The sequence below is a fragment of the Phlebotomus argentipes genome, unplaced genomic scaffold (genome assembly GCF_947086385.1).
Source record: "Phlebotomus argentipes unplaced genomic scaffold, Phlebotomus argentipes genome assembly contig_6, whole genome shotgun sequence".
NCBI lineage: Eukaryota > Metazoa > Arthropoda > Insecta > Diptera > Psychodidae > Phlebotomus > Phlebotomus argentipes.
In genome coordinates, this window is record NW_026776145.1 from 4,659,245 (window position 1) to 4,686,979 (window position 27,735).

Here is a 27,735-nt window from a genome sequence, read left to right on the forward strand (position 1 = left end):
ATCGGAGAATCCAACAGTTGTCTTCTGATTCCCACTCTTGCTATAGCTTCGCTGGCTCCAAAATTCCTCACAGTCCGATTAGTCAGCGTCGTTTACCGTTGAGGCACATCTTGGGGAATCAACTGGGCGGCTTCAGTTGCTGCTAGGCAGTTGTGGTGAACAGATCAGTGTTTCCCGGACAGTTTCTCTGATTTCAAGCTGCTATCCTGGTCAAAGTGCTAATCAGCTGTGCAGCCATGCAGAAGCGCAGTGACAAAGGGCCCCGGAGTTCGGTTGAAATCAGCCACATGAACCTTGTGGACATGCCCGCCCAGGAACGGGAATTGCTGTGCAGGATTCTGAATGAGAACGACGTGTGGAAGGATTTGGCAAAGCAATTGGGCTACAAAGCGGCGGATCTTCAGGTGAGTCTCCTGACAGGGTGAAAGTGGCGATTTATTTGTAAACTCATCCAAAACTTTCTCTTTCGCCGCATTAGGAAATCAAACGCAAAATGCTGATTGGGAATTCCCCAGCCGATGAACTTCTGACGATGTGGAGTGACCAGAATCACAACGTGACGGAATTGTTCTTTCATCTAGACAAGTGAGTTCCCCAGAAATTTCAGTGATGCCAGAAACAGCTCATCGCAGACGCAATGACAATTTATTAAGCAATATTCACGCGCGAGAAAGTTAATCTCATCGATTTAGATGAGTTTTTGCTATCATTGGAGTTGCATGACTTAATCAATTGCGCAATAAGTGCACTGTACTGACTTGGGGTGTATTTTCTCTTCAGAATAAACCAGTATTGGGCCATGGACGCAATCAAGAATCTCGTGGATCGGCGGTATCATCGGATGCTGAACAGCGGCCAGCCGCGCATAAGCGTCCTCATGGGGAGGATGGACATTCAGGACAAGACTGCGGTGACTGAGGAGCAGAAGGGCGCCCGGAAGTCCACCAATGCAAAGATCTTGAACGGCCCAAGAGCCCTGGTCAGCACGGAGAACAATGAAGAACAAGAGGGCGCCGAGTCGTCGGCGGGTGTGGATATAAAGAACTTCTCAGACTACGCCAGCACCATTCCGCAAATTGACTACCAAGAACTCGTGGAGGCGACGAACAGCTGGAGTGATAAGAGTATCCTGGGCAAGGGTGGCTTTGGCACAGTGTATCAGGGCGTGTGGAAGTTCACGGCGGTTGCCATCAAGAAGATTGAATATCGCGGAACGGGAAATGCGGAGGCCAACAAGATCCAGATGCAGCAGAGCCTCAATGAGCTGCGCTACCTCAACTCCTGTCGCCACGACAACATCCTCCCACTTTATGGGTACAGCATCAACGGCGACGAGCCGTGTCTGGTCTATCAGCTGATGACCGGCGGCTCCCTGGAGCAGCGACTCTTCCGGCCACTGGAGCCGCTCTCGTGGTCTCAGAGGATCAACATTGCCAAGGGAACAGCCAGGTGAGCTAGAGATTTATTTCGCTGCGCTCTTGTTTACAATTGCCATGTAGCAGAAAACGCCGGCTCGTGGGAGGGGCAAATTCTTCAGGAAATCCCCGCCGTCTGGCGAATTGTCGAGCAATTCTTGCTGCTTCTGACGCATCTCTGCATTGCTGGGGCGCTCCGCTGGGAATTTCCTTGGAGAAGCTTTCACTGAGGATTTCTTCTGGAAGAAAAAGTTTTGTTATTTCCGGGGAAAACCGCATTGAATGTTCGAAATTCCCCTACAATAGAATTAATCACGTCCGAGAGAGTTTCCTTGGGATGGGGACGTCGATCGAAAGGCGGGAGGAGTTTCTTGAAGGACCGAAGACTGTCCAGGATGAATTTCATCACAATATTGCGAGCCTGAGCTTTAGCCAAGTCATAATGACCTTCAGGCTGAATTTTATCTGTCCACTCGAAGAGCACATCTTTGGCAGCATCACTCAGGACATGGATGTATTTATCAATTTCCCCACTGTACTCGTCGAATTGGAGTTGGAGCTTCGTCAGCTCCTTCACATTCGTTTTAGACATTGTTTCCCAAACTACTACTCAGATCTCTACGATTGCAGAGAAGGAATTGATAGTGAAACGGTGAAAATTGAGGCGATGCGAAACAATAAGAGAGATTTATCGGTAAAATCTGATTGTTCTCGATAATGTCATTGAAATTCCAGAGTGCGATGAAGATGAAAAACTATTTTCTTTGGTGTTTTCAGGGGCCTTCAATATCTGCACACCTTCAAGGAGAAGCCGCTGATTCACGGCGACATCAAGCCTGCGAATATTCTCCTGGATCCCTGCTGCCAGCCGCGTATTGGAGACTTCGGTCTGGCCAGAGAAGGCCCTAATGCTGAGGACAACTCCATGGAAGTGTCTCGCGTGTACGGCACGAAGCCTTACTTGCCGGTGGAGTTCCTGGCCAATCGCAGCCTCAGCACAAAGGTGGACACATTCAGCTATGGCGTGGTGCTATTCGAACTGGTGACCGGATTACGAGCGTACGACCACAAGCGCTCGCACAAATTCCTCACGAAGCACATCATGTCGGCGTGTGCAGAGAACGCTTCTATAGGTAATGTTGAGCTCTTTATCCCACTCAGTACAATACTAAACAATGTTTCTCTCACTTTCGCAGATCAATTGATCGACAAGACCGTCCCTGCTGATGATAACACGAAGAGGGCGTGCTCGATGATAATTAATCTTGGACGTTATTGCACAGCCGACAGACCCGAGGATCGTCCTGAGATGGTGAAGGTTCTGTCGTTCTTCAACACGAAAATCTGCTTGTGATGCTCAACAATTCCGAAGCGCGACTCTTTGGGTTTTGCGGTAACATATATAACATTACATTCTACTAGGACTTTATATAAATGATTTTCCTGTGAGAAAAGCTTGTTGTTAGTCGAGCTTTCCACCCTTCGGGAGCTTTCGCAGCATCTCGCGCGTGTACCAGTGAAAAATGCACAAGTTTGCATGCGCACATCAAGCGGATTCTCCTTCGGCAGGGTATCGATTGTGAATCCACTGGGTGGGAACTTTGTGGCTGTTTACTTTCTCTCTGGTGGTGCCTCTTTACGTGGCCAGGAAGTGCAGTGAAGGATGGTGGGTGGGAAGATAGTGTTTTCCGTGGTTGTAATTCTGGCTCTCAGTGAAAATGTTCGAGGGCGCTTCGGTGAGTGTTTTTTGGGTGTGTTTCTCGCTAGGAAAAATCCTCAAAGTGGCTGAATTTTGCAGATGTGGAGCAAATGGAAGCCAATCCGGACGCCAAGAGGCTCTACGATGATCTCCTGAGCAACTACAACCGCCTCATCAGGCCTGTGGTGAACAACACAGAGACTCTGACTGTGTGGCTGGGCCTGAAGCTGTCGCAGTTGATTGAGGTCAACCTAAAGAATCAGGTGATGACCACGAATCTCTGGGTGAAGCAGAAGTGGTTCGACTACAAGCTGCGATGGGATCCTGAAGAGTACGGCGGCGTGGAGATGCTGTATGTGCCATCAGAGCAGATCTGGCTGCCCGATATTGTGCTGTACAACAACTGGGACGGGAACTACGAAGTCACCCTCATGACAAAGGCCACGCTGAAGTACACCGGGGAGGTTTTCTGGGAACCACCGGCCATCTACAAGTCTTCCTGCGAGATCAACGTTGAGTATTTCCCTTTTGATGAGCAGACGTGCTTCATGAAATTCGGCTCCTGGACTTATAACGGCGCTCAAGTGGATCTGAAACACCTGGATCAAGTGCAGGGCAGCAATCTAGTGCTGATTGGCATTGATTTGTCCGAGTTCTATCTCTCAGTGGAGTGGGATATCCTGGAAGTGCCTGCCAGCAGGAATGAAGAGTACTATCCGTGCTGCACTGAGCCCTTCTCTGACATCACCTTCAAGCTAACCATGCGACGCAAGACGCTCTTCTACACAGTCAACCTCATCATTCCAATTATCGCTCTGACGTTCCTCACAGTGCTCGTCTTCTATCTGCCCAGCGATTCTGGCGAGAAAGTCACTCTATGCATCTCAATCCTTGTGTCGCTGACTGTGTTCTTCCTCCTGCTGGCCGAAATCATCCCACCCACGAGTCTGGCAGTGCCACTGCTCGGGAAATACCTCCTCTTCACCATGATCCTCGTCTCGCTCTCCGTGTGGACCACCGTTTGCGTCCTCAACATCCACTTCAGGTCTCCCTCGACGCACAACATGCCGCCATTAATGCGGAGCATCTTCCTCAACTTCATGCCCAAGCTCATGATGATGCGGCGAACGCACTACAGCCTCCCGGACTACGACGACACAACGCCCAGCAACGGCTACACGAATGAGATTGACGTGCGCGACAGCATTAGCGACTTTCCCGGAGAGTACAAAGAGAACGCCGATGGGAGTTGCGATAATCTCGGCAATCACGCCCATTCCTCCGGTAAGAATTTTTCGCTTTTCCTCTTCCGCTCAATTCGTACTAATATTTGGAATATTTCCCCGGGGATTCAGTGGAGTCTGAGCAAATGTTCCCCCGTCAAGTGACCCCAGAACTCATGCAGGCGATGAAGAGTGTTCGCTTCATCGCTCAGCACATTAAGGATGCCGACAAAGACAATGAGGTGAGAAAGAAATCAATACAAAGGCCCTCGAGAGGCTTGAATATGTGATGAAAACAATTTATCGCCACTCCGTAGATTGTTGAGGATTGGAAATTCATCTCAATGGTGTTGGATCGCTTCTTCCTGTGGGTCTTCACGAGCACTTGCATCTTCGGCACCATCGGCATTATTTTCCAGAGTCCCTCGCTGTACGACTTGCGTGCGCCTGTGGACCAGCTCTTGAGTGAGATTCCGCTGAGGAAGAACAACTTCATGCTTCCGCCGGATATAATCCGTATGAAGCTCGACTAGAGATGCCCTCGCAATATTAGTGATTACTCGAATGTTAACTGTATACTCAAAGTAGAGCGCAAACATCGACGTTGATACCCCTGAAAGCTTCTTTTGGTCTTTTAGCCACTACGGCCAGTTAAGAGGCGCGTTTGTGGTCCCGGAAGATAGAGGGCGCTGAGGGATGTTGCGTATTCATGAATGAAGGAACGAATTAGTGTGAGTTGAGCGCGTATAGTTACCTCTTTCTCGTGCGAATGAATTCTTTACGCTGAAATTCCTCAGCAGCTCCACACTGCAAAAATGGGAATGAACTAGTCAATTTCTATCTGCTCATTTTGTATGAAAATTACACGTTTTCCCACAGATATCACTTCAATTAAGGTCTTTATCAGCCGCAAAAAAACATCTTCAAACTTTCAAGAGACAATAATTGGTAATATTTTGAAAAATTGTAACTTCTTTAAGTGGATAATGCGTGATTTGCAGTGTACAAACGGACAATTGCAATGTGTGTAAGCTTGTCACTCGCGGTTGTAAGTTCAGTGTGTTTGTGTTTTTGCCACCTTCTTCTGTAAACACTTTCTTGTGGCAATTTGAGGCATTTTTAGAGATAATTATTGCGTGAAAAGCATCCCAAGTGTGCCAATACTGTGTTCCAATCTCGTCAAATTGAGTGCCATTGCAAAATGTCTCACTACAAATTGGTCGTTGTCGGTGGAGGCGGAGTAGGAAAGTCCGCACTTACAATTCAGTTTATTCAGGTGATTTAGCTGTACTTTCTGTAGAATTGACACATTTTGGGTTTATTACACTCCTGGGCATCTTCTGGCTGCATGTCATGTGGAAAAAATCGTGGCCAGGAGGGCCTTTTTGGGGAAAATCATCACAGAAGACTCCCTCGAAGAGAGCGAAAAAGAGCGACGAACCAACACAATAAAGTTCGCTTCGGGCCCGAAATACATGCAATCACGAGCATTGTGAACCTCGAACGCGCCCCCGCGCATCCAAAAATAGACATCCGTGGCGGGCAATGTCGCGAGACACCCGGAAGGGGCAAGGAAACTCGCTCGAGCGGAGCCTGAGAGGACGTGAGAGCCTCTCCTCGCAGCGACTCGGCAATGATGAGGCCGGAAGTGGAGCTTCTGAGTCACTGGGAGGAGCCGGAGGAGTGAATCCCACTCACACAGGCATAATTAATAAGCAAAAATAGCGAGGCAATTGTGTAATCGTGCTGCGAATAATTAAGACAATCCACATTCCGCCATATGGGCAATCAAGGCGGGTCAAGAATCTGGCCAGTCAATTCAATACGGACTTTTCTTCTTCCAGAGCTACTTCGTCACCGACTACGACCCCACAATTGAGGACTCCTACACGAAGCAGTGCGTGATTGACGATGTCCCGGCCAAGTTGGACAGTGAGTGTCTTCGAGAAAGTCCTTTTGCGCCTTGGGAGCTAAACTGACAGTGTCTCTCTGTTCCCTTGCAGTTCTCGACACGGCCGGCCAGGAGGAGTTCAGTGCCATGAGAGAGCAATACATGCGGTCCGGAGAGGGATTCCTCCTTGTCTTCTCCCTCACGGACCACTCGAGTTTCATGGAGATCGCCAAATTCCAGAAGCAAATCCTCCGCGTGAAGGATCGCGACGAGTTCCCAATGATTCTCGTGGGCAACAAGTCGGATCTCGAGGCACAGCGCCGAGTGTCGCTGGAAGAGGCGCAGCAGCTGTGCCGCCAGCTGGGCATTCCCTACATTGAGTGCAGTGCCAAGCACCGCGTCAACGTGGATCAGGCCTTCCACGAGCTCGTGCGGATCGTAAGGAAATTCCAGGAGGCCGAGAGGCCCTTCTTCGAGGAGAAGTACAAAAAGAGGAACAAACGAAAGTGCACAATTCTCTAACTTCGGTGAGAAACTGCCGCACAAGATTGAATTTCTCGAAATATAGCAAAAAATGGGAGGAGAGAGTTCTTAACTTATTAAGAGAGATGAAACAGGTGCCTAATTAATATTCTAAATATACACGAGGGGATGCTCAAAGTGCGTCCTTCATCTCGATAATCATGCAATATTCGTCTTCGTTACGCGTCTCGAGGATATCATTCTCACTCCTAAGATTGTGTACTCTTGTATGTTTTCTTTTTTACTATAAAAAAATTTTGTTTTCTAATATAAGGTAAATAATTACGTGTTGCGCACATAAGATAGGAAGCTCGTAAACTAGCTATTTTCTCCCTCTTGTCATACAAAGATTTTTTTCTTTTTCTACAACTCATTTGATAAGTGGAAAAGTGTTATATTATCGCTAAATTGCATAATTCCTTTCTCTACTTCGAATAAGTGTATTTTTAGGGATAATGCAGCGGTATGTAACTTTCTATTTACATTTTACAACGTTAATTTGTTAAGCTTTAATGCTGCGATGTCAAAATGGAAAATTGTAGTCGATGATAATGTGAAGAACTTTAACAATAAATAATATTTTGATGTTATTAAATTGTAAATTGTCTTTCAATGTCGTGTGGAAATTTTCTGTGTTTCATTGAGATTTCTGGTCGTATCATGTGTTATCATATCACTGAATCTGTGATTTTAGATAATGGAAGGAAAAAAATTAATACTGTAATTATCAAAATAGTCCCCCAATTTTGACAATTTTGATCTACCACTCAGTTTTTCTGGTCAATACGAAAAAAAATAGATTGGCTTTGATTTCTCAATAAATTCTCAATAGGCAGATATTTTCATTACTAATTATCACATAATTAAGAAGTGTGATAATGTAAAGTAGTTCGTAAGTTTCCATTGCGTCATATTTTTGCTTTCACTGTTTCAAGAGCACCCCTATTTTTAGAGCGTGTCTTATCTGAGTGGGAGTAAAAATAGCCGACAAATCAATTAGATAAGAAGAAAATTTGTCTGCTTTTTCCAATTCTTCGATTTCCTTCTAGAGATGATCAATTGAATACAAATCAGACAATTTTCTTGTAATTTTTCCATTTCGTGAAATGCTACAATTTATCTCTTCGTCTAAAGACTTGTTGAAAATGTCACAAAAATATTCCGAGTAATCATTCCAGATTCCTTCGCAGTTCAACCCTTCTAGAAGGGGTTGAGTAGGAGACACACCCAATTGTTTTCTGCGCTTTGATTAATTACAAAAGTTTCACATGAGAGTTTTTGTGGCTTCTTCGGCGTGAGATTTTTTTCACCATCGTCTGAAACCTTAGCGCGTGTCTTTCGTCATCGAGGCCTGGTATAAAATGTCCTGCTTCGAGGATAGCCGAATCAGTTTCCAGCCAAGTTTCCTCCAAGTACGTTCAGTTTTTGTGATACAAGAGATTTTCTGTGTTGTGGAGAGAAAAATGACGAGACTTCTGATCCTGACTGTCTTCCTGGTCTCCGCCCTGCTCTGCATCCATGCCCAAGTAAGTGTCTGTTGTCCAAGTGCCTCTTGTGGAATCGCTTGAGTGCTAAAGGTCGGATTTTGCAGTTGACCTTCACCCCAGGCTGGGGAAAGCGCAGTGATTCCGCGCTCCGCAGCAGCCAAGGCGCCTTGACGGGCGAGAATCGTGTCAATGTGGAGAACCTGGATTCTCTGGTGTTGCTGATCTATCGCATGATCCAGAATGAGGCCCAGAAGCTGGTGGACTGCAATGAGAAATGATGCCGACCTGCGAGGAGTGTGTCTGACAATGGGTGAAGGCGATCCTGGCCACAAGTTGAAAAGATTATGTATAAATTCTCACTAATATATTACGAAAATTGAACTCTTAAAGCAGCTTTTTTACTACTTTTGACGTCAAATTGAGTGAAAATTGATTAAATTTAGGGGAATTTGGCATTTAGCTGAGTAAACAGATCAATTGAAGGTTTTTCTACGCATTATATTACTCATTTCGTATTCGCATCATTCATACAAAAGTGCTACAAAGGCTTTAATTTTAACCAATTTTAAACTCTTCTCTTCTTCTGCGGAAAACCAGTGGGAAATGCTTCAATTTTTCGTCATTGACCATTTTTCTTGCATAAAATACATAACAATTGTATTGAAATACAAAATGGTCAAAGTGATAAATATTTATGAGGACTTTTACGCTACTCGCAAGGACACACAGCCTCTCATCTGCACAGCGTATTGGATAGGAATTTTCCTAGCGTACACCGCCAAAATCTTTACGATGACAATTTCAGAAACAGCATGAGACGCGCGATTAGTCATATTTGTATTTCGCGATAAATTCATCGACACAGTGGCACTTTTGGGGAGGAAAAAGCGCACAATTTTCATTCATTATGTCCCATAAACAATTATGGCCATGAGATATTGACATCAACCACAGCCCCAAGGCAGCAAAAATGTACTCCAATTATGGTCTCTATACAAATATTTGCCAGGTTTTTGCCACGGAGCGCGCTTAATCGGTGCCTAATGTGAGAAAAAGCCACCACAACACTCCGGGCAATCCCGTGAATCTCTGGTCAGTTTCGCAACACTCGCCGGGGCGGTGCATTAAGTCAGAGCAACGCGATGAAGTCACTTTGGGGCATCACTTTAATGCTCCTGTGGAGTCGTGCCAATGGTGAGTTTAATTGCACGGTTTATCTGATCTTTTCATCGTACAATTCGCGCATTTTAGCACCATTTTCGTGCACACACAACATTTCCGGTGGAAGAGAAACTGAGCTACTGGAAAAACATCTCACGCTTTGTGTCCTCTTTCACGTGCAGAGTTGCACAAGTCACCATAGATTTGGATCGTTTGATCATTAGTTGAAAATTAAAAGTGATATGATCATTCTGCCTAAATGATTTTTATCTTGTAAAGACAAACCATAATTTGATCCCTCTTCGTTATAAATATACTCAAATGTGTATTTAATTAAAATCCAATCTGTTGGAATTATCAGCTCTGATGGTACGCGTTTTTCATGCTTTTGGGATTGTCTATTGTGTGCAACCGCAATAAAATTAAACGGTGCGCACCGCATGATTTTAGTGCTGCAGAATCTGTGGATATAGTTCAGTCATCAACAGTGGGAATGTACTTTGACAAGATTTGCCTGCTTCTGAATCTCTGCTGGAAGCATTACACCTCAACTCCTTTCCCATTCATCACAATCGTCCCTCCGGTTACTCTTCCGACCGCACCCACGATTCCTCCCACTCTCACGCCTGTTCCTCCGATCACCATGACTGTAATCCCTCCGATCACTGTGACTTTCGTCCCTCCACTGACCACTCTGCCCCCAATTACGCCCTCTCCCATCCCTCCGATCACTCTTCCGCCGCCAATACTCACGACCACAGATCAGCCGAGGCTGACACTCACGCCCGTTCCTCCTACATTGACTCCTTTTCCCACACTGCCAACTCTCCCGCCAGTCACATTAACTCCTGTCCCTCCAGGTCCTCCTGTTCCGCCAGTCACATTAACTCCTGTCCCGCCAATCACCTTAACTCCTGTACCTCCAAGTCCTCCTTTTCCTCCTGTCCCTCCAATTCCAGTCTGCGAGGCTATTCCTCCCACCTGTCCTCCCCCCATCGCTCCCGGACAGCCCAACGTCCTCCCTAACGGCTGTCCCTGCATCGACCCTCGATCCATGATCCTGGACATGATCCTCGACGCCATCCGCCGTGGAGACATCCGCCGAGAAGATCTGCGCGTGTGATGTCAAGTCCCTGTGATTCACACTCATCAAATTAATGTCATGTGAAAATGTACTGATTAGTTTTTCATGCGAAACACCGTGTGTCATTGAATATTGTGGTGTATTTGTTGGTAAAGCATTTAATTGGGAAATTGACAATTTGTATCAATTTGTTCATCATTTCGTTATATCGCACATGGACGCACGCAAACTTCAATCGCAAATCATCTGATTTTAAATCTCGAATAAAATGTGTAAACATTGCTAAACCTTTGCGGATGCGCTGTGGACATTAATCACTGTGAATGCTGTGAATAAAGTGCTTTTTCATGGGGATTTTGTGACAAGATAATTGGCAGTTGAAGATCACTTTATGACGCATTTATGCTCTGCTCTCTTTAAGGCCTCACTTGCTACACTCCTTCCAATAGTTTGGGGAATTGCGTGTCCTTCCAATCCTGTCCGTCTCTCATGGAGCTTCTGCAGTTGTACTACCAGACGGCAGATTCCAGGGTTGCTAACCAAATTCAGAGATCCTTCTGTGGACAGGACACTTATAACTTCTTGGTTTGCTGTCCCATTTATGGAGGAGTCAATTCCAATTCACTGGTCTTCACTGATCAGACTTATTCTCAGTATCCTCAAAACTATCCTCAATATCCGCAGTTTCCTCAGTATCCTGGGGGTATTTTCCAATATCCTCAATACAATAATCCGTACTCAAATGTCCTGTATCCTCAAAGACCCTTCCAAGGTATGAGACAAGGTACTTCCGGCGATGCTTCTCAGTGCGGAGTCTTCAATGCAACCTTCCAGAAAGTTGTGGGTGGCGAAGATGCCCCTGTTGGCGCCTGGCCATGGATGGCTCTCCTGGGATATCGCCTTCCTGGGCGAGATCTCGTCTTCGTATGTTCCGGATCACTGATCACACCGCTTCATGTTCTCTCAGCAGCTCACTGCATCCAAGATTATCTGTAAGAATGATCTTTCAGTCCCTCAGTTTCCCCTCTTAAATTGAAGATATTTTTTACAGTGTCCTTGTTCGTTTGGGAGAACATGATTTATCCACAACTACTGACGGAGTGACCCAAGATATCGCCATCAGCAAAAAGACCATCCATGAAGACTTTCAGGCCAAAAGGATTCTCAACGATATCGCTCTCCTTCGTCTTGCCGAGGCAGCGATTCTGAGTGACAGAGTTTCTCCTGTCTGTCTTCCAACCGAAATGAACTTACGCCACATGAACTTGACCTACTATCAACCCTTCGTCACTGGATGGGGAGCAACTTCTTACAAAGGACCCTCAGCGAATATCCTCCAGCAAGCTCAAGTGCCCATCCTTCCTAACACCGACTGTGAGACGAACTACAAAGCAAATTTCCCTACTCTGACCTTCGACGAGAGGATAATATGTGCTGGCTGGCCGTCTGGTGGAAGAGATGCCTGCACAGGCGACAGTGGATCTGGTCTGTTTCTTCCACAATTGTCTGCAGACAAAACCTATTACTTCTACAACATGTGAGTTTTGAGTGCATGAGATGATTATGTGCTAAACGATCTCTTTTCACAGCGTCGGGATCGTGTCTTATGGCTACGAGTGCGCCCTACCCGGATTTCCAGGTGTCTACACACGCGTCACATCGTTCCTCACCTGGATTAATGATCATCTCGACGACTGAATCTTCAGTGTTGCAGAATCTCCCATTCGTCGCGCAATGAAAGCGAAATACATCGTTGTAAACTGAGCACGAGAGTGTTTATGTTGACCTTGTCTGTGGCGTGAGCACGAAAATCTTAAGCGTGTGAGAAACCGATGTGTTCCTTGGGTCTCTCTCGGAATCACCGGTGGATTTCGGTGGTCAGACGCTTTTAAAAGCTCCCGTCTTGGCTCTCTAGCCAGTCTCTCTCTCAGTCGCGGTGATATCATTGTCGATCGCGGCAGTCAGTCACGAAACACACGCCAATTTATTTACTTAAGAAGGTGTGATTTATTGGAATATATCACTGAAACGATCGGAGGTGATAAGGCAAATATATTCTTCTGGTGTTGTGTTGAGTGTCAGTGGAGAAAAATGAAGTTGCTCGTCATTTCGATTTTGCTGCTCCACTTCACGGACTTCATCAGCGGTCAAGGTGAGAGTGATAAAATCTTGGATGTTTGTCATGGTGCTATTATGCAAAATTTTGACTATTTCCTCTGTCTCGGCAAGCAATTAAGCGCGATTGTGGATAGCAAGTCTTCCGGAAAGATGTTAAAATATGTGAAAAACATTCTATAAAACATGTAAAACATTCTAGTTTTTGCAATTACCACAATTATTTAACGTCTTGACAAAATTGCCTGATATTCTGTAATCCAATCAAAAAGAGTGACGGTATAAATCAGGTTCGTCACTTAACGCGTTGATGTCTTTCGTTGAAAGGTATTGGCAAATCGCCAAACAAGTGACAAAACGAAAGCAAATTTGTTCTATGATGCTCAATTCTCACAATGAATCTTGGATTTTTCACATGAATTTGCACTGAGACTGAAACTGTTGAAACTAATCGCTAAAGCAAATTGACCGCTAGCAAAATAAAGTTTTTTCCCCATTTCAAAATCATTGAACTGCCTTGAAAACTCACTCAATTGCGAGGCGATTCTCTCATAATGTTTCTAGTTTATGTGATTCAGACGATGAACTCTTTGGCGGTCTTCAATTCACCTTCGCGCAATGGTTCAAGTTCTTGTGTATTAATGAGAGAAAATTGAGAGTAAATTTAAGCGATGCTGCTCACATGCGGGCTTCTGAGAACCTGTTTGCAATTGTCCTCGACTGTCGCCCGTATTAAGCCTCATTTCGCAATATACTCAATTGCCTGAGAATTTTTAACAGGTGAAGAATGCGTCACGGCGGACAGAGCACGCGGAGTTTGCCAGCTATTGCCCAATTGCCCCTCACTCATTCAGCTGTACAGCACCAACAGGGGGAATCCCCTCATCATCAACTACCTTATTACATCACAGAGGAATTGTGGCAACAGGAACTTCAACAGGAATCCAATTGTTTGCTGTGCCTCCAACGAACAACCAGTGCAGACCACGACGCCTCCGCCCACCACCCAGAGCCCAACGCCACCCACAACTCAGAAGAATCCCACTGCGGATTCCAGCTGCAGAGACCCGGCCGGGAACACTGGCGTCTGCGTGAGTGAGTATCAGAAATCAAGGAGAAGAGTTTCTCAAGTTAAACAAAAACAACCGGAAAATCTACTAATTCTCCGTTCGTTTTGCCAGTTCAACAAACTCTCATGGAAATTCCTATTGTTCAACTAACGATTCTCATGCTATTTCAGACATCAAAGAATGCCCTCCAGTGCTAAACGACTTCCTGTCCAAGCAGAACGACCCCAACTATGTGCGATATATTCAACAGTCAAACGCCAATTGCAACTACATTCAGCCTCATGTAAGTTACTCAAGAGGCATTGCAAGACAACTGCTAAATGAATATTAATTTCAGATATGCTGCCCTCAATCGGCTCCGGTGACGACACCTCCTCCGCAGCCTCCCACGGACACTCCTGTGGAGCCCAGCGGACCAGCTCACCTTATGTCTCCTGGCGAAGGATGTGGCTTCTCCAATAAGACTCACAACCGTGTCGTCGGTGGAGTAGATGCTGAACTAGGCGCCTGGCCGTGGATGGCTCTTCTGGGCTACAAGAATAGCCTCGGAGAGATTGGCTTCAAGTGTGGAGGATCAATCATAACTCAAAAGCACGTCCTGTCAGCGGCACATTGTGTTATTTCTAGTCTCCAAGTTGTGCGTGTCGGAGAACATAATCTCGATTCAAACACTGAAACTCAACACATTGATATTCCCGTCGCCAAAGCCACAGCTCATCCTGAGTATGATAAGAAGGATGGACACAGTGACATTTCAATTATTCTTCTGCAGCAGACAATTCCCTTCTCACTCAATATACATGCAATTTGTATCCCTACTCAACCGCCTGTACTCACAAGGAATTTCGAAGGATATTCACCGTTCGTGGCTGGATGGGGACGCACTCAAGAGGGTGGAAAGTCAGCTACTGTTCTGCAGGAGCTTCAGCTTCCCGTGCTGAAGAATTCAGAGTGTATGGAGAGATATCGAGACGTGAGAAAACTCATCAGCGACAAACAATTTGATGACGGAGTGCTTTGTGCTGGATTCCTGGAGGGAGGAAAGGATTCATGTCAGGGCGACAGTGGAGGTCCTCTCATGATCCCCATTCGAAGCGACGGAGTCTTCCTCTACTATCAGATCGGTGTTGTGTCTTATGGCATCGGCTGTGCCCGAGCGAACATCCCTGGAGTCTACACTCGAGTCCAGACGTATTCACAGTGGATTCAGGATCAAGTCGCGAACAGTGCCTGATTCTGTTCACATGTGTGTTTAAATACGCTTTTCTATTTTACATACAAAGAAAATTAAAAGATGTCAAACTGTTTTTAAATCAATTTTATTCTCCGAATTCAAGTCTTGATTTGTGATTAATTAAGACACACACGTCGAAACAGGCTGAAAGAAGGCAAGAAAAATGGTGTTTATGGTCACATTTTCCACGCAAAAAGCTTGCGCGTGTGAGAAATTGAATTCTTATGGGTCTCTCTCGGAATTACCGATGAATTTCGGTGGTTTTGGAACCTTTAAAAAGCTCCCAACTTGGCGATTTTGTCCAGTCTCTCTCAGCCACTGTGATACTGATGATCACAGAACCAAACATATATTGATTTCTCCTGTGCAGTGCTAAGATTTATGTGAACAATTATGAAATATCTAATTATTTCGATTCTGTGCCTCTATTTCGCGAACGTTATCAACGGTCAAGGTGAGAGTGGCAAGAGTAATTTTGGCAGCGAATACAATTCAATCATGCAATCTTACAGGTTCCAGGTGTCAAGATCCTGCAGGAAATCGAGGATTTTGTGTCAGTGAGTACATTTTGCATCATATTATATTTGCAAGTGATCAAGATTTGGCGCAATTTTATCTTATTTTACTAAAAACAAGTCGCTGCAAAACAACTTCTTAACAAAAACTTATAAATCAAGTTTGTAAATTTATGTGGAATTTTGAGTTTTTCGACTGCAGACTCTCAAGCAAGAGATCATGTTTCAGAAATCCCCACCATGTGATTAATAATATCAAGGATGGATGAGAAAGTAGATTTCTGCTTCCACAGATATATTCAAATCAGTTTTGTGGAGTATTTTGAACTTCCTTAGCTTCCTAAGATCAATAAACTCTATAATTAAGTCTTTTATCGTTTGATGCAGATATCAAGGAGTGTCCATTGGTGAGATATGACTTCCTGGCAAGGCGCAATGATCCAAACTACATCCGGTATATTCAGCAATCCAATGCCAATTGCAACTATGTTCAGCCATTCGTGAGTAATCTTGAGAAAAGAATAAGAATCTATTTGAACTAATTCAGCCCTATACTAAGGAGTTATCAATGTTTTTTTTAGATTTGCTGCCCACAAACGGCTTCTGATGTGAGTACAACTCCACCCGTAGTTACGCAACCTCCGACGACACCAAGTCCTGTCCAACCCAGCGGACAAACCGGTGGACCAGCTCATCTTTTGACTCCTGAGGAAGGATGTGGCTTTTCGAACGCATCACACAATCGTGTTGTGGGTGGAGTTGACGCTAATCTGGGCGCCTGGCCGTGGATGGCTCTTTTGGGCTACAAGAACAGCCTCGGAGAGATTGGCTTCAAGTGTGGAGGATCGATCATAACTCAAAAGCACGTCCTGTCAGCGGCACATTGCATTCGTCCTGGTCTCGATCAAGTTCGCGTTGGAGAACATAATCTCAACACGGACAGTGAAACTCAGCATTTAGACATTCCAATCGCTAAATCCACACCCCATCCGGAGTATGATAAGAAGGATGGACACAGTGATATAGCAGTTATCTCTCTGACGCGCAGTATTCCATTCTCACTGAGAATTAATGCCGTTTGCATTCCTACGCAGCCTCCTATTCTCACGAGGAATTTCGAAGGATTTAAACCGTTCGTGGCTGGATGGGGACGCACCCAAGAGGGTGGAAAATCGGCCGCAATTCTCCAAGAACTTCAGCTTCCCGTACTGAAAAATTCAGAGTGCAAAGAGAGATATCGGGACCAGAGGAAACTCATCAGCGAAAAACAGTTTGATGACGGAGTGCTTTGCGCTGGATATTTGGAAGGAGGAAAGGATTCTTGCCAGGGTGACAGTGGAGGCCCTCTCATGGTTCCTGTCCGCTCTGGCCCAGTCTTCCTTTACTATCAGATCGGTGTTGTGTCTTATGGCATCGGATGCGCTCGTGTCACTACTCCTGGAGTCTACACTCGTATTCAGACGTATTCACAGTGGATTCAGGCTCAAGTTGCGAACACTACCTAATTCTGTGCCAAGGAGTGTTTCAAAACACTTTTTTTTTTACATCTTTTACACTGAAAAAAATTAGAAGATAAAGCTTGAGATAAGGAGATGTCAAGATGATATTTAATCACTTCTTCGAATTCAAGTCTTGTTTTGTGATTATAATTAAAATATTCACACAATGACACAAACAAAAAAACAGTCTTTGTGGTAATATTTTACGCTCAAGAAGCTTTCGTATATGAGAAACCGAATTCTTTGAGCCTCTCTCGGAATTTTCCGATGGATTTCGGTGATCTTGGAACCTTTAAAAAGCTCTCAGCTTGAAGATTTTGTCCAGTGTCTCTCAGTCGCTCTGATATTGATGATCAGAGAAATTTCCTCTGCAGATTTGTCTTTCGTGCAGTTCTAAAGTGTTTCTGGAGAATGAGATCTCTAATTATTTCGATTGTGTTGCTCTATTTCGCCAATGTTTTCATTGGCCAAGGTGAGAGTGTGCAAGTGTCATTTAAAGCGAAAGCACTCAATTATTATTATCATGTAATCTTACAGGTTTCGCGTGTGAAGATTCTCGAGGATTTTGCATCAGTGAGTACTAAAAACCTCATAATATATTTGCAAGCTGTCAAATTTTGCCGCATTTCATTTCATTTTATTAAAAACGAGTTACTGCAAATTATCAATCTGCAAAAACTTGTGAATCAAGTTAGTGAATTTATTTCGACAAATTCAAGTAGCATTTTTTATGAGTTTCTTTTGGTTGAAGACTTAAACGAAAGATCACGTATTATAGATTTCCACCATGTAATTAATGACCTCAAGGATCATAAAGTATAAAGCTGTTTTCAGAGAAATATTTAAATAATTTATTTAGTGGGATATTTTAAAGTTCATTTTTTAATTTAGAGAGTGGACCACCTCATCTCTTGACTCCTGAAGAAGGATGTGGCTTTTCCAATATAACGCACAGACGTATCGTTGGTGGTTCTCCCGCCAAGCTTGGCGCTTGGCCATGGATGACTCTTATGGGTTACAAAGACAACCTTGGAGATATTGAATTTAAATGTGGTGGATCGATTATTACTCAAAAGCATATTTTATCTGCTGCACATTGCGTTGAACCTGCTCTTGCTCAAGTTCGTGTTGGGGAACATGATCTTGACACGGACACTGAAACTCAACACCTTGATGTTCCCGTTGATAGAGCCATAGCTCATCCTGAATACGATAAGGAGGACGGGCACAGCGATATTGCTATCGTTTTATTGAAGGAATTAATTCCCTTCTCACTGAGAATAAATGCCGTTTGCATTCCAACTGAACCGCCTGTACTAACGAGAGATTTTGAGGGAAGTCAGCCATTTGTAGCTGGATGGGGACATACTAAGGAGGGAGGAAAATCCGCCGCAGTTCTCCAGGAGCTTCAGCTTCCCGTGCTGAACAATAATGAATGCAAGGAAAGATATAAAGTCGTAAAGAAACTGGTTAGCGAAAAGCAGTTTGATGACGGAGTGTTTTGTGCTGGAAAATTGGAAGGAGGAAAGGATTCTTGCCAGGGTGACAGCGGAGGACCTCTGATGATGCCAATTCTATCCGGCAGAGCCTTCCTCTACTATCAAATCGGAATTATATCTTATGGCATCGGATGCGCCCGTGCCGCCACACCTGGAGTCTACACTCGCATCCCGACGTATTCCAAATGGATTCAGGAGCAAATCGCCAGCAATCCCTGATTTTGTGGGCACGTGATACACGTTAAATCACCACTTATATTTTTTGCAATAAAAGATTTATTGAGTCAAAGATTGGCATCCGTTTGACTGTGATTTATTGGCGAACGTATAGGAAAATATTACAAGAATGCACGTGGAAATGTCAGTTATTGCGATTTATTCTATTTCTCCATCGAACGATTATCTTAATTTATGGGATTACATGGAGTTTCGTGGAGAGACTCATCAGCAATTACACTTCTTATTGTCTTTCACAAATCAACTATCTTAGAGACTTTAATTAAAACGATATATAGTCTAACTAGCGTCTTTGATTTATTTTTTAATCAGAGAATTTCTTGAAAATCACAGAGAGAAATAATGAAAAGATAGACAAAACAGTGATGATAAGCTTTTCTTCTAAACAATTTCCTAAAAGTCTTTGCGCTTCACGTTTTATTGAAAGTAATACATTTTATCTAAATGTTTAAGCAACTTTTACACTATACTAATATGTCATTTAAAATGTTATTTAAGCTACATTAGGCACGTTATTCAATCTTATTTTCTTCCAAAAGAAAAAAAAAACACTTTGAATTTCCCAAAAGAAAAAATCACGCGAAATGTGAATCACGATTCCAAAGAACAATTTAGACACGACTAGATAAGTTAACCCAAAATACTTCTTCAGTTTAGAATTTACGCTTTTCTCGAAAAAAATAACCGAAAAATAATTTTTCCAATTGCACCCGATCGTTCCTGTTACTACTGATTTCTATACGGATCTAACTACTGATTTACCCTTTCTATGCCTAATCTACTGAGGTACTCGCGCGATTTGAGATCGATCCGGACGACGTGGAGTTTCATCGGATATCCGGCGAGATGACTTCGCGCTCGCGCTTCACGCTCATTGTCTCGCCAAGGGCAGGACTGAGGGCGAGAGCTGGATTTGCCACGGCGATAATGTGTCCTCCGGACGCTGAGATGATCTGGATGCCGATGGGGCCGTTCGAGTGGGAATCCGGCGAGGACGGCGCGAGCTCTTTGCTGTCGTCATGCTTGTTGTTCTCACCAGAAGCATTCAAGGGTTCAGTATCGAGATCACCTCCATTGTTGCTGCCCTGAAAGAGCAATTTGGAATTGTTAAAGGATGAAAGGACGTGCATTGTTTTACTTACATGCAAAGGTGGTGAATTGGAGTTGCTGAACGAAAATTGAGAGTCATCATCGAACTCTGGCCTGGAATATGGTGAGTATCTGGTAAAATTAAGGAAACTGTCTTAATCATTGTATCAGTCCTTAAACAGTAACTCAAAGGATTATTTAAGCTTACGAGAATTTTGCCGAATCCGACAAATCAAAGGACTTTCCCATCCGCTGATACATCGAGAGTATCTTCTCCTTATTCTCCGACATTTCCTGCAATAATCAAAAAAGATACCGTAAAGAAACCGACAATTTTCTCTTAACAAGTATTAAATAAAAGCAAAGCAAAGCGCCTGGCTTACCTCAAAGCTTCAACAGAAACTTTCTATGGGATTTTTTGCCTACAGTGTGATTAATTTGCTGGCGATGGACTAAAAAAATACTAAAGCATTCTTTAAAAGAAATAATGTAAAAGCAACAATTGGGGTGCTGAAAAAGCAATAAAATGTTTTAGAAGCTGAGGATGTAAGCAAGAAGCGGGGAGAGGATTTCTAGATACTCCCTGAAAGGCGAAAAAGCCGTCAAGCAATTACGCATAGTGATGCTGATGTCCTTGAATGATCCCACTTCCGTGGGTCATTGTTACCTTTCCGTGATCCAGACTCCCGTCGCTGCCACCTCCGGAGGACAATCTGGCCTTCTTGGACGCCGATGGCGTGTCCACGTCCTCGTCCCTCGGCATGTGCTGACTCATGGCGAACCTGGCGATTCCTGCAGAGTGTCCAAATCCCGATGCTCGAACTACCTGCCTCGCCAGAGTGAACAACTCATCCCGCCTGGTCAAGAGGGCAGGAACAAAGCGACAGATCTGAGCTGCAGCCTCATTCACACACACTTCATGCAGAGTCAGAGGCTTCTCAGGACGTCTTTTGCAGTCAAAGCGACCGTAAATCGCTGAGTACTTCCGAATTTCATCCATTCTCCGAGGATCAGACTCACTCATTCCCATCACGGCCTCGAGCTCCTTGGAAGATCGCTTCTTTGAGCTCTGAGATCTTGGCACCAGCTGAGATATCCGAGGACTCTGCGATAGTCTGTTAAAGAGATAGATTAATACAAGACTCTCAGAGTAAAGGCTGTGTGACTGACCGTTCTGCAGCCTGAATTATTCTGCTGATCTGTGGCTCTGTGAGACTGGGAGTGAGCTGAACACCAGATCCCAGTGTTCCACCACCCGACGAAGTGCTCGTGAGCGTCCCATGCCCTCCAAGACCACTGGCGATGCTGCTGAGCGACAAATTCCCGCCGCCGGTATTGGGAAAGGATGCAGTTGAAGAGGAAGATATTGCGGAGGTTGGATACATAGTAGAGTGGCTAGAGCCGAAAGGTGACCTGGAAGATCCTTGAGCATGCTCTGGGCTGTACATGTGCCTTGGCAGGTCAGGAGTGTTGGACAAGGGAGTTTGGAAGGCGGAAGGATTTGTCACCCATTCTTGGAGGGCTTTCTGGAGCCGGCGCACGTGGAGAGGCTTCGATGCCATCCCCACAAGTGCCATGATCTCCAGGAATTCCTCTTCGCCAGCGTCGCAGAGTTGCTGCACGTCATCTCCCCCTGAAAATTGCGAGATCGTCAAGTGCATTATCGCTAAATTCATGGACTCCAATTGTGTTCTCACCCATTTCCAGCAGTGTGTCATAGTAGATGAGGAGACTGGCTCTCTGGAGGACGCGGTACAGCTGGAGCTCTGCCTCATTGGAGGGCGTCGAGGTGATCACCACTGCAAAGAGAAAGCAGCCAGTTTGAGCTGTGAGAACCTGAGAAAAGGGTGAATCGACCGTTACCAATGAAAGGTGAGGGGTTCTCTTGCGAATTCATCTGAGGACAAAAAATCAAACCACACCTCTCGTAACGAATATTTTTTCACCTCTGCCAGGCCTTTTTTGCCATCCAACCTTTGGCTGAGGTATTTTTTGATTGGAGGACTCGCAAACCCTCTTGCAGAGAGAGGATCAAGCGAAATACCTCACACCCAAGAGTGGAAGAGAGACAGTGAAACTCTCAAGATTCCCATTGTGAGCAAGAGAGTCGTTATTTTTCCACTCCGGATGCTGGAAAGGATCCAAAATGGATGTCACACGAAACCCTTTTTCAGGCATCGTCAGAAGTGCGAAAAACTCGATTTATTGCGAGATTTTCTGCTTCACGTTTTCAGAGCAGAAAAACATTCCTGCGCGACAGTCGAATCGGGGTTAATGTAAAAAAAAATAATTACATGAGTTGACAAAAAAGTCCGGGTGGAAGGATTAACGAACTCTTGGAGGTTTTTCCACGATTCCTGCGCTTGATAGTGAGGAATGTTGAGTATCTCTTGAGGGTATGGGAGTAAAAACTCTCCAAGACCATATGCCCTTTTGTACTTCTTCTCCCTTCGCGTCTCGGAAGGTGTTTTGTGTCCTTTTCCCGCGCAATCTAACCGCGACGATATATCAAAGATGCCTCAACATTCATGCTTTTATGCCCATGATAGGAATTCTTCAAGATGAGCTTATTTAGCAAAAAGAACTTTTGGCCACCAGGTAAAAATGTTACCAAAGAAATTACTTATTTTTCAGCCATTTTATAAGTATTCTCAATAAATAATTTGAGTTTAGTTCGTTTACTTGGTCATATTAAAGAGTTAAAAACACCAAAAAATCATCTCTCTAAGTCGGCATGGTATTACATGACACTTAGTCAAAAGGGTGGTTATAATGAGTGCAAGTGAATATGTTATTTTGTTAATAGATTGAGGATCATTAGTTAGATTTGGCACTCGACGTCGCAAATAAGTAAATGAAGCAAGGGTAGATTTCTTCATAAAAAAAATAATTTTCTCACCAGTGAAGCAGTGAAATTCCCGGTTGCTTAAAAATCAGTCAGATAAATTCGGTTTGTGATCTCACGAGATAAATCATCTTCTTGCAAATAGAGCCATGAAAATTTAATTGCACCCAATATTTCCTCACAGAGAACCATAAGAGGCTCGCCAAATCCGGTGGTGGAACAGCGCGAAGAAGGGCAGAAAGGTAGCGAAGAACGAAGAGAAGAGAAGAACAAGAGAAGCATAAATAGGCGAAAAAAAGAGTCGCATCTTAACATTCCAATTGTCCTTCTCTCCTCTCCTTCATGTCATGTTTTACAATTTGCAGAATAAATTTTTTCATCATTTGTGACAAATTTGCAATAATTTTTCGCAGTGTCGAATTTATGCAGTGGACGTTGTGCTGAGAAGACTGGTGGCCCCAGAAGGGAATTACAAAATCAAATGTTTCGCACGCTGCAAAACATCCGATTCGCCAAGTTTGGGGCCCTTCTTCGCCAGTGTGCGGCGGCGGGGAGCGAAGAAATTGGAGGCGAGAGAGGGTGCAAAAAGAGTGCTTTTGTCTATGTGATGCCTTGGATGTTGGCCGATTGATGAAATAATGGTTGGAAATTCATGGGCCACGGAAAAAAACGGCCAATTTGATGAGCTGCCGCCCTGATTACTATACAAAGAAGCACCCAAAAGGTGGATTGTTAAAAAATTTCGCGTCTTTAATATTATGAAATTTAACCAGACAATTTTTTGCACTCCTCAACGCCCAACTCAATATGCGATGGAGGTAAAATTCTACCACAAACTTTTTCATTTAGAGCGCTCCACGAGGAATGCTCGACGTCCAGGAATTTATCGATGTTTTGTGGCCAGCACATCCACAATTTATTCCCCGTCACCACCCTTTGGGACCACTTCGGCAATTTCTTCATTGAATTCTATTATCACAAAACACGTGGAAGATGCAATGAAGGATAATAAATTAATGGATTTCTGTCACATTACCAGACAAATCATTAACCTCGATGGAATTTCGCGTCACGATTCCATCACGAGAGAAGCCAGCTTTTCGCCAATCAATTGCCCGCTCTTTCTCTTATCGGGTCATTTTAATAGAATTTTCGCCCCGAATTACATCATTGTCAATTAATTGCGAATTCCATTTATCTTCTACACTCACCGTCACACAACCAATTATCTTCCCCATCATAAATATGACGCTTCAACACCACTTTTAACACTTTCCACCATTCGCAATTCTTGCACATTGATGCCCGTGTTCACTTAGCGATGATATTCAGGTAGAACAAGACCTTAAATGCACAAAGAATTATAATTAATTTACGTGGTTGAGGAGGCATATTGAATTTCAGCGCGAAGATTCTTGTATCGATAAATTAACGTGAATTGCCATAATTTTCCCCATGCGAAAGACCTTGATAGGAATTAGAGGTTGATGATATGCAGAAATTTCATCAAATCGGGATCACTTCCAGTAGCCAAAGTGTGCGAAGGACACCCAATCATTAAGTCCGCTCCATCAATTTGGGCTCCGCCAGAAGAAATGGGTTGAATTTCTCCGAGAAATTCCCACGGGAGGCTTTCATTGACTCTAGGCGATGGTCAACAAACTCTGCTTTCGTGTCTGGATCAGTGGCACGAATGGGTGAAATAGGACATGATGATGCTCAGCAATTTCTCCGCTGGAAGCTGTTTGTGCGGAGATGCAAAAAGGCCAGGACAAAAACTGGAAATGGGAGCGTGAATGTGAGACAAAAAAGATCATTATTCGGGCATGAGAATCCTTCCACAGCGAATATTCACACGCTCGCATCAGACGGCGAAAATCGAAAGTGTGAAAAAAGTTGTGTGTATGGATATGCGAGAAAAAAGTCTAATTTATTCGACAAGAAGTTCATTTGGGCCACACGGGGAAAAAAAGCCCATATAGTGCTGAAGACATTGCTGAGACAAGACGTCCATCCGTCCGTATGCAAATGAGTTGGGAAGGTACAAAGGAGAGGAGACTTCTATCTAATTCCCTCGTCATGATGCATGTGGGGTTTGTTTGGCATGGCACTGGCAAAAAATATCCACACTAATTCCACGGAATACAAGGAGGAAAGGTAAGGTCGAGCGAAAAAACTCACTTTTCATACGATAAACTTTTTTCCGCCACTCATTCACGCACTCAATCCCCTTCGCCACTCGCCCCAGCCCTCGACCCGAACCCTTTTGTCGGGCTCTGCCCGTTTTTTCTGCCACTCTGTCCTCCGCATCGTCGTGGCAGAAGGTACGAGAGCGCGATGGTACAGCTCATGGCAAGGCTCGTTGTTTTTTCTGACCGCAGTCCGCGTTTTAGGTAAATTTTCTCTCCGTGGTATTTAACTTGTTTTTTCTCTCTCTCCATCTTATTATTCCTTCTGTAGCACTTTTTGCCCGACTCGTATGCATTTTCGACTCGGCTTTGTCTACCTCTCAATATATCGCTCTCTGGGCGCGCTTTTTTGCCCACCCAGAGACGCGCTTCTCATCCACACACATTTCGGGAGATAAATGAGAAAAATGACGAGAGCACCAGCACTTTGTTCCCTGCATCCCGCGGGAAAAAGGGTGGGAAAGATCTTCACGATGTGTGACACGCTGGGAAAATCAAATGTTTAATTTGAATATCCAAATCACTCTTTTTTGCCTTATCTCACGTTCTGCGTTCCCATGGTGAGAAGTGATAGTGTTTTTGTGCCATACCGAAAGGATATTCAAGATGCCGAAGGACACTTTTTCAGATGAGCAACTTTTAGGGCATCGCAAACGAGTTTTACCATCAACCGGAATTTCTCTACCAATAATGATTGAGTAATTAAGAGAAATTATATGATATTTCATAGAAAGTATTCGGTTTTTTAGCCATTTTACGGTGAATTGAAACACCTGTTCTTCATGTGTAGAATTCGTAAATTTAGCCTTTTCACCTTTTTTCAATACTATGAGACTAACGACCAAATTTCGGGCTAGAAAGGAAGTCTCGGATCGACTTTGATTTGAGCGATTTGAGGATAGGATTTAATTTTAATACACTTTAGTTTAGCAAATAGCCAGAAATTTTACCTCTCTCAACCATTGATTAATTCTAATCAATGTATATTGATGAGAGATCTTCATTGTTAATTCCGATATTGCAATATCACCAATTTTGTAAAGAAACTGAAAGGAATACGAATAGAATGTATTGTGTTAAGCACTAGACAGGTCCATTTTGTCTGCAGATTTTTAATCATTACAAATTCCGATGTATTGATTTTAAAAGCTCATTTACGAGCTGTTTTTCCCTATCAACATCGAGTCCGAGAATGCAATTTTCCTGCCTCGACTGTGTGTTTACAAGAAAAATCCACCCCATCGCCGAGCGTGGGGATGAAATGTTGGCACAACGTGAAACTCATTGACTGCTGTTTTTGCCGTTCCAACGGCGAAAACGTGCGCAACATTCTCCCGCCCGGTGGGTGGCGGTGAAGACGCCAAGATAGAGCAATGACGTGTTTTTTGCCCATTCTTTGGCCCCAAACTTCTACCCTCATTTTTCCATTACTCTGTGCCTTTTTTTCTCTCTTCGTCTGCGAGTTGCAATGTGTCTTATTGGGGTGGTTTTTATTGCATTCGATAGACTGGCAGGAGCCACACGATCTTGATGCCTTCTTGCGCCCCCGACCAAGGAAAACAACGGTCGGGATGTTGGAAAGGGGGAGACTTACTTGTGCCGTTGTAGTTCCGTCCGAAGACCTTGCCGGGCGGACTGAGGGCCGCGGCCGAGGGGCTCTGTTGCGTAGCCGGGTGACTGGGGGCGCGACTCGTGGACTCCGGGACGGCGATTCCCGCGAGGCTCACCTCAGCGTCGGACGGGTTGCTTGTGGTACTGAGTTGTTGCACTATGACGCTGCCACTAGTCGTAGAGATTGCTCCCGAAGACGTTTGGTCCATTATTGGGGACGAGGTGAGGCACATTCAATTCGCTTTTCCCACCCCCAACACGTTATCAGCTAATTTATCAATCAAACACTCTCAAAGCTGTGGCAACTACTGAGATCTCGTTAAGGCGCTCAAGCTATGCATAAAATTTACCTACAAATCTACATTATTTTAGGGGGTCAATTTTCACACTATCTCTCGGGATGGGAGGGAATCTACTGGAGGGATTGGGATCCCAAAAAGTTCACTTCACAGCACAAGCTTCTGAGTCCTTCGATAGTCCACAAATCACACGCAATGGTCTTCATGAAGGAGTTTTGGCGCCGAAATTAGTGTCCGATCTCTGGCGGTTTGTTCTTGTGTCTTCGGCGTCGAACAAACATCTGAGTCCTCTTGGTCTCCTGACTGAGATCTCTTGTGGTCGAGCCATGCTTGACTCCGCCCTTGTCGAAGAAGAAGGGAAACTTGTGGCAGCAAAAACAGCTTCGAGTTTCTTCTCCTCCTTTTGTTGCAATTCTCGAAGCTCTCGTCTCGCCCTTTTTATACCCTCGCACGGCTTTTCCATGTCTCATATCTGCCCAAGTCTCTCGCCGAGCACGAGGTGAGTGATTTTGAAAAATTGCAGGATTGCGAAGCTTATTAATTGATTGATAGAGGAATAAATTTTGATTTGCGATAATTGGATGACCTTCGCGATGGTGTAAATCTTCCCGTGGAATGTTTTAATGTCATCATCTTTTATGATGTTGCACGTCCATCACCTTTCATGGAAGGCAGCCCCAGATCCTTGGGGCGAGGAAGAAATTGTGAAATAATTGCCAACCAGTTTTATCCGCACTTCTCAGAGTGAAAATCAATATAGAGTGTATTTTGTCAGCCGAGGGAAAAAGTGTCGCGCCAGGAAGGACTGCAAGGACAGCGCGAGTTGGGTGGGCGCAGGAAAAAGGGTGTCCGAGATGCTGTGTCGATGCAAGGAAACGAGAGCGACATGAGCACCATTTTTCACATTTATTGCCACGATTATGAGACCACTGGAGCCACAATCTTACCCCATGTCTCGGCAAAAAGCAACGCACCAGCGACAGACAACTTTTTCTCGCCCGATGGCCTCTTGGCCAGTTTTTGCACCCGACTTTCTGGTCAGCTTCACCAG

At 44.5% G+C, this 27,735-nt stretch overlaps 7 protein-coding genes across 7 annotated transcripts; 6 read left to right on the forward strand and 1 right to left on the reverse strand.

Moving 5' to 3' along the window:
• The first annotated feature begins 16 nt into the window (after window positions 1–16).
• Window positions 17–2,880, forward strand: LOC132260312 (serine/threonine-protein kinase pelle). The gene is made up of 5 exons (XM_059758348.1): window positions 17–404; window positions 479–585; window positions 781–1,449; window positions 2,193–2,548; window positions 2,612–2,880. The coding sequence occupies exons 1-5, from the start codon at window positions 237–239 to the stop codon at window positions 2,767–2,769; spliced, it is 1,458 nt and encodes a 485-aa protein (XP_059614331.1). The 5' UTR covers window positions 17–236; the 3' UTR covers window positions 2,770–2,880.
• A 75-nt stretch (window positions 2,881–2,955) lies between these two features.
• LOC132260303 (acetylcholine receptor subunit beta-like 2) lies at window positions 2,956–5,224 on the forward strand. Its single transcript, XM_059758336.1, has 4 exons — window positions 2,956–3,151; window positions 3,214–4,398; window positions 4,470–4,579; window positions 4,655–5,224. Exons 1-4 carry the CDS (start codon window positions 3,079–3,081, stop codon window positions 4,868–4,870), a joined length of 1,584 nt encoding a protein of 527 aa, XP_059614319.1. The 5' UTR covers window positions 2,956–3,078; the 3' UTR covers window positions 4,871–5,224.
• Window positions 5,225–5,393: 169 nt separating this feature from the next.
• Window positions 5,394–7,306, forward strand: LOC132260320 (ras-like protein 2). The gene is made up of 3 exons (XM_059758361.1): window positions 5,394–5,613; window positions 6,182–6,269; window positions 6,341–7,306. Exons 1-3 carry the CDS (start codon window positions 5,539–5,541, stop codon window positions 6,748–6,750), a joined length of 573 nt encoding a protein of 190 aa, XP_059614344.1. The 5' UTR covers window positions 5,394–5,538; the 3' UTR covers window positions 6,751–7,306.
• An 877-nt stretch (window positions 7,307–8,183) lies between these two features.
• Window positions 8,184–8,570, forward strand: LOC132256216 (hypertrehalosaemic prohormone). The gene is made up of 2 exons (XM_059752487.1): window positions 8,184–8,276; window positions 8,342–8,570. The coding sequence occupies exons 1-2, from the start codon at window positions 8,214–8,216 to the stop codon at window positions 8,513–8,515; spliced, it is 237 nt and encodes a 78-aa protein (XP_059608470.1). The 5' UTR covers window positions 8,184–8,213; the 3' UTR covers window positions 8,516–8,570.
• Window positions 8,571–9,891: 1,321 nt separating this feature from the next.
• On the forward strand, window positions 9,892–12,240 carry LOC132258098 (venom serine protease Bi-VSP). Its single transcript, XM_059755214.1, has 4 exons — window positions 9,892–10,517; window positions 10,932–11,474; window positions 11,534–12,019; window positions 12,072–12,240. Exons 1-4 carry the CDS (start codon window positions 9,892–9,894, stop codon window positions 12,178–12,180), a joined length of 1,764 nt encoding a protein of 587 aa, XP_059611197.1. The 3' UTR covers window positions 12,181–12,240.
• A 162-nt stretch (window positions 12,241–12,402) lies between these two features.
• LOC132258107 (transmembrane protease serine 9-like) lies at window positions 12,403–18,696 on the forward strand. The gene is made up of 7 exons (XM_059755226.1): window positions 12,403–12,634; window positions 13,378–13,692; window positions 13,838–13,950; window positions 14,005–14,893; window positions 15,804–15,916; window positions 15,998–16,868; window positions 17,807–18,696. The coding sequence occupies exons 1-7, from the start codon at window positions 12,574–12,576 to the stop codon at window positions 18,631–18,633; spliced, it is 3,189 nt and encodes a 1,062-aa protein (XP_059611209.1). The 5' UTR covers window positions 12,403–12,573; the 3' UTR covers window positions 18,634–18,696.
• Window positions 18,697–18,717: 21 nt separating this feature from the next.
• On the reverse strand, window positions 18,718–26,594 carry LOC132258116 (NGFI-A-binding protein homolog). The gene is made up of 7 exons (XM_059755238.1): window positions 26,369–26,594; window positions 21,438–21,539; window positions 20,911–21,373; window positions 20,408–20,855; window positions 19,949–20,034; window positions 19,794–19,890; window positions 18,718–19,736 (listed from the first exon to the last, which is right to left on the reverse strand). The coding sequence occupies exons 1-7, from the start codon at window positions 26,592–26,594 to the stop codon at window positions 19,479–19,481; spliced, it is 1,680 nt and encodes a 559-aa protein (XP_059611221.1). The 3' UTR covers window positions 18,718–19,478.
• Window positions 26,595–27,735: the final 1,141 nt, after the last annotated feature.

Coding starts and splice junctions, on each gene's coding strand:
- LOC132260312 (XM_059758348.1), top strand. CDS start 237: ATGCAGAAGCGCAGTGACAAAGGGCCCCGGAGTTCGGTTGAAATCAGC. Junction 405..478: donor ACAAAGCGGCGGATCTTCAG/GTGAGTCTCCTG, acceptor TCGCCGCATTAG/GAAATCAAACGCAAAATGCT. Junction 2,549..2,611: donor TGCAGAGAACGCTTCTATAG/GTAATGTTGAGC, acceptor TCACTTTCGCAG/ATCAATTGATCGACAAGACC.
- LOC132260303 (XM_059758336.1), top strand. CDS start 3,079: ATGGTGGGTGGGAAGATAGTGTTTTCCGTGGTTGTAATTCTGGCTCTC. Junction 3,152..3,213: donor AAATGTTCGAGGGCGCTTCG/GTGAGTGTTTTT, acceptor TGAATTTTGCAG/ATGTGGAGCAAATGGAAGCC. Junction 4,399..4,469: donor CAATCACGCCCATTCCTCCG/GTAAGAATTTTT, acceptor CCGGGGATTCAG/TGGAGTCTGAGCAAATGTTC.
- LOC132260320 (XM_059758361.1), top strand. CDS start 5,539: ATGTCTCACTACAAATTGGTCGTTGTCGGTGGAGGCGGAGTAGGAAAG. Junction 5,614..6,181: donor TTACAATTCAGTTTATTCAG/GTGATTTAGCTG, acceptor TTCTTCTTCCAG/AGCTACTTCGTCACCGACTA. Junction 6,270..6,340: donor TGTCCCGGCCAAGTTGGACA/GTGAGTGTCTTC, acceptor GTTCCCTTGCAG/TTCTCGACACGGCCGGCCAG.
- LOC132256216 (XM_059752487.1), top strand. CDS start 8,214: ATGACGAGACTTCTGATCCTGACTGTCTTCCTGGTCTCCGCCCTGCTC. Junction 8,277..8,341: donor TGCTCTGCATCCATGCCCAA/GTAAGTGTCTGT, acceptor CGGATTTTGCAG/TTGACCTTCACCCCAGGCTG.
- LOC132258098 (XM_059755214.1), top strand. CDS start 9,892: ATGTACTTTGACAAGATTTGCCTGCTTCTGAATCTCTGCTGGAAGCAT. Junction 10,518..10,931: donor CGCCGAGAAGATCTGCGCGT/GTGATGTCAAGT, acceptor TCCTTCCAATAG/TTTGGGGAATTGCGTGTCCT. Junction 11,475..11,533: donor CACTGCATCCAAGATTATCT/GTAAGAATGATC, acceptor TATTTTTTACAG/TGTCCTTGTTCGTTTGGGAG.
- LOC132258107 (XM_059755226.1), top strand. CDS start 12,574: ATGAAGTTGCTCGTCATTTCGATTTTGCTGCTCCACTTCACGGACTTC. Junction 14,894..15,803: donor TCAGGATCAAGTCGCGAACA/GTGCCTGATTCT, acceptor CGTTTGATGCAG/ATATCAAGGAGTGTCCATTG. Junction 16,869..17,806: donor TACTCCTGGAGTCTACACTC/GTATTCAGACGT, acceptor TTTTTAATTTAG/AGAGTGGACCACCTCATCTC.
- LOC132258116 (XM_059755238.1), bottom strand. CDS start 26,594: ATGGACCAAACGTCTTCGGGAGCAATCTCTACGACTAGTGGCAGCGTC. Junction 20,035..20,407: donor GGAGTCTGGATCACGGAAAG/GTAACAATGACC, acceptor TGATTATTGCAG/GAAATGTCGGAGAATAAGGA. Junction 19,737..19,793: donor CCAATTCACCACCTTTGCAT/GTAAGTAAAACA, acceptor TTGCTCTTTCAG/GGCAGCAACAATGGAGGTGA.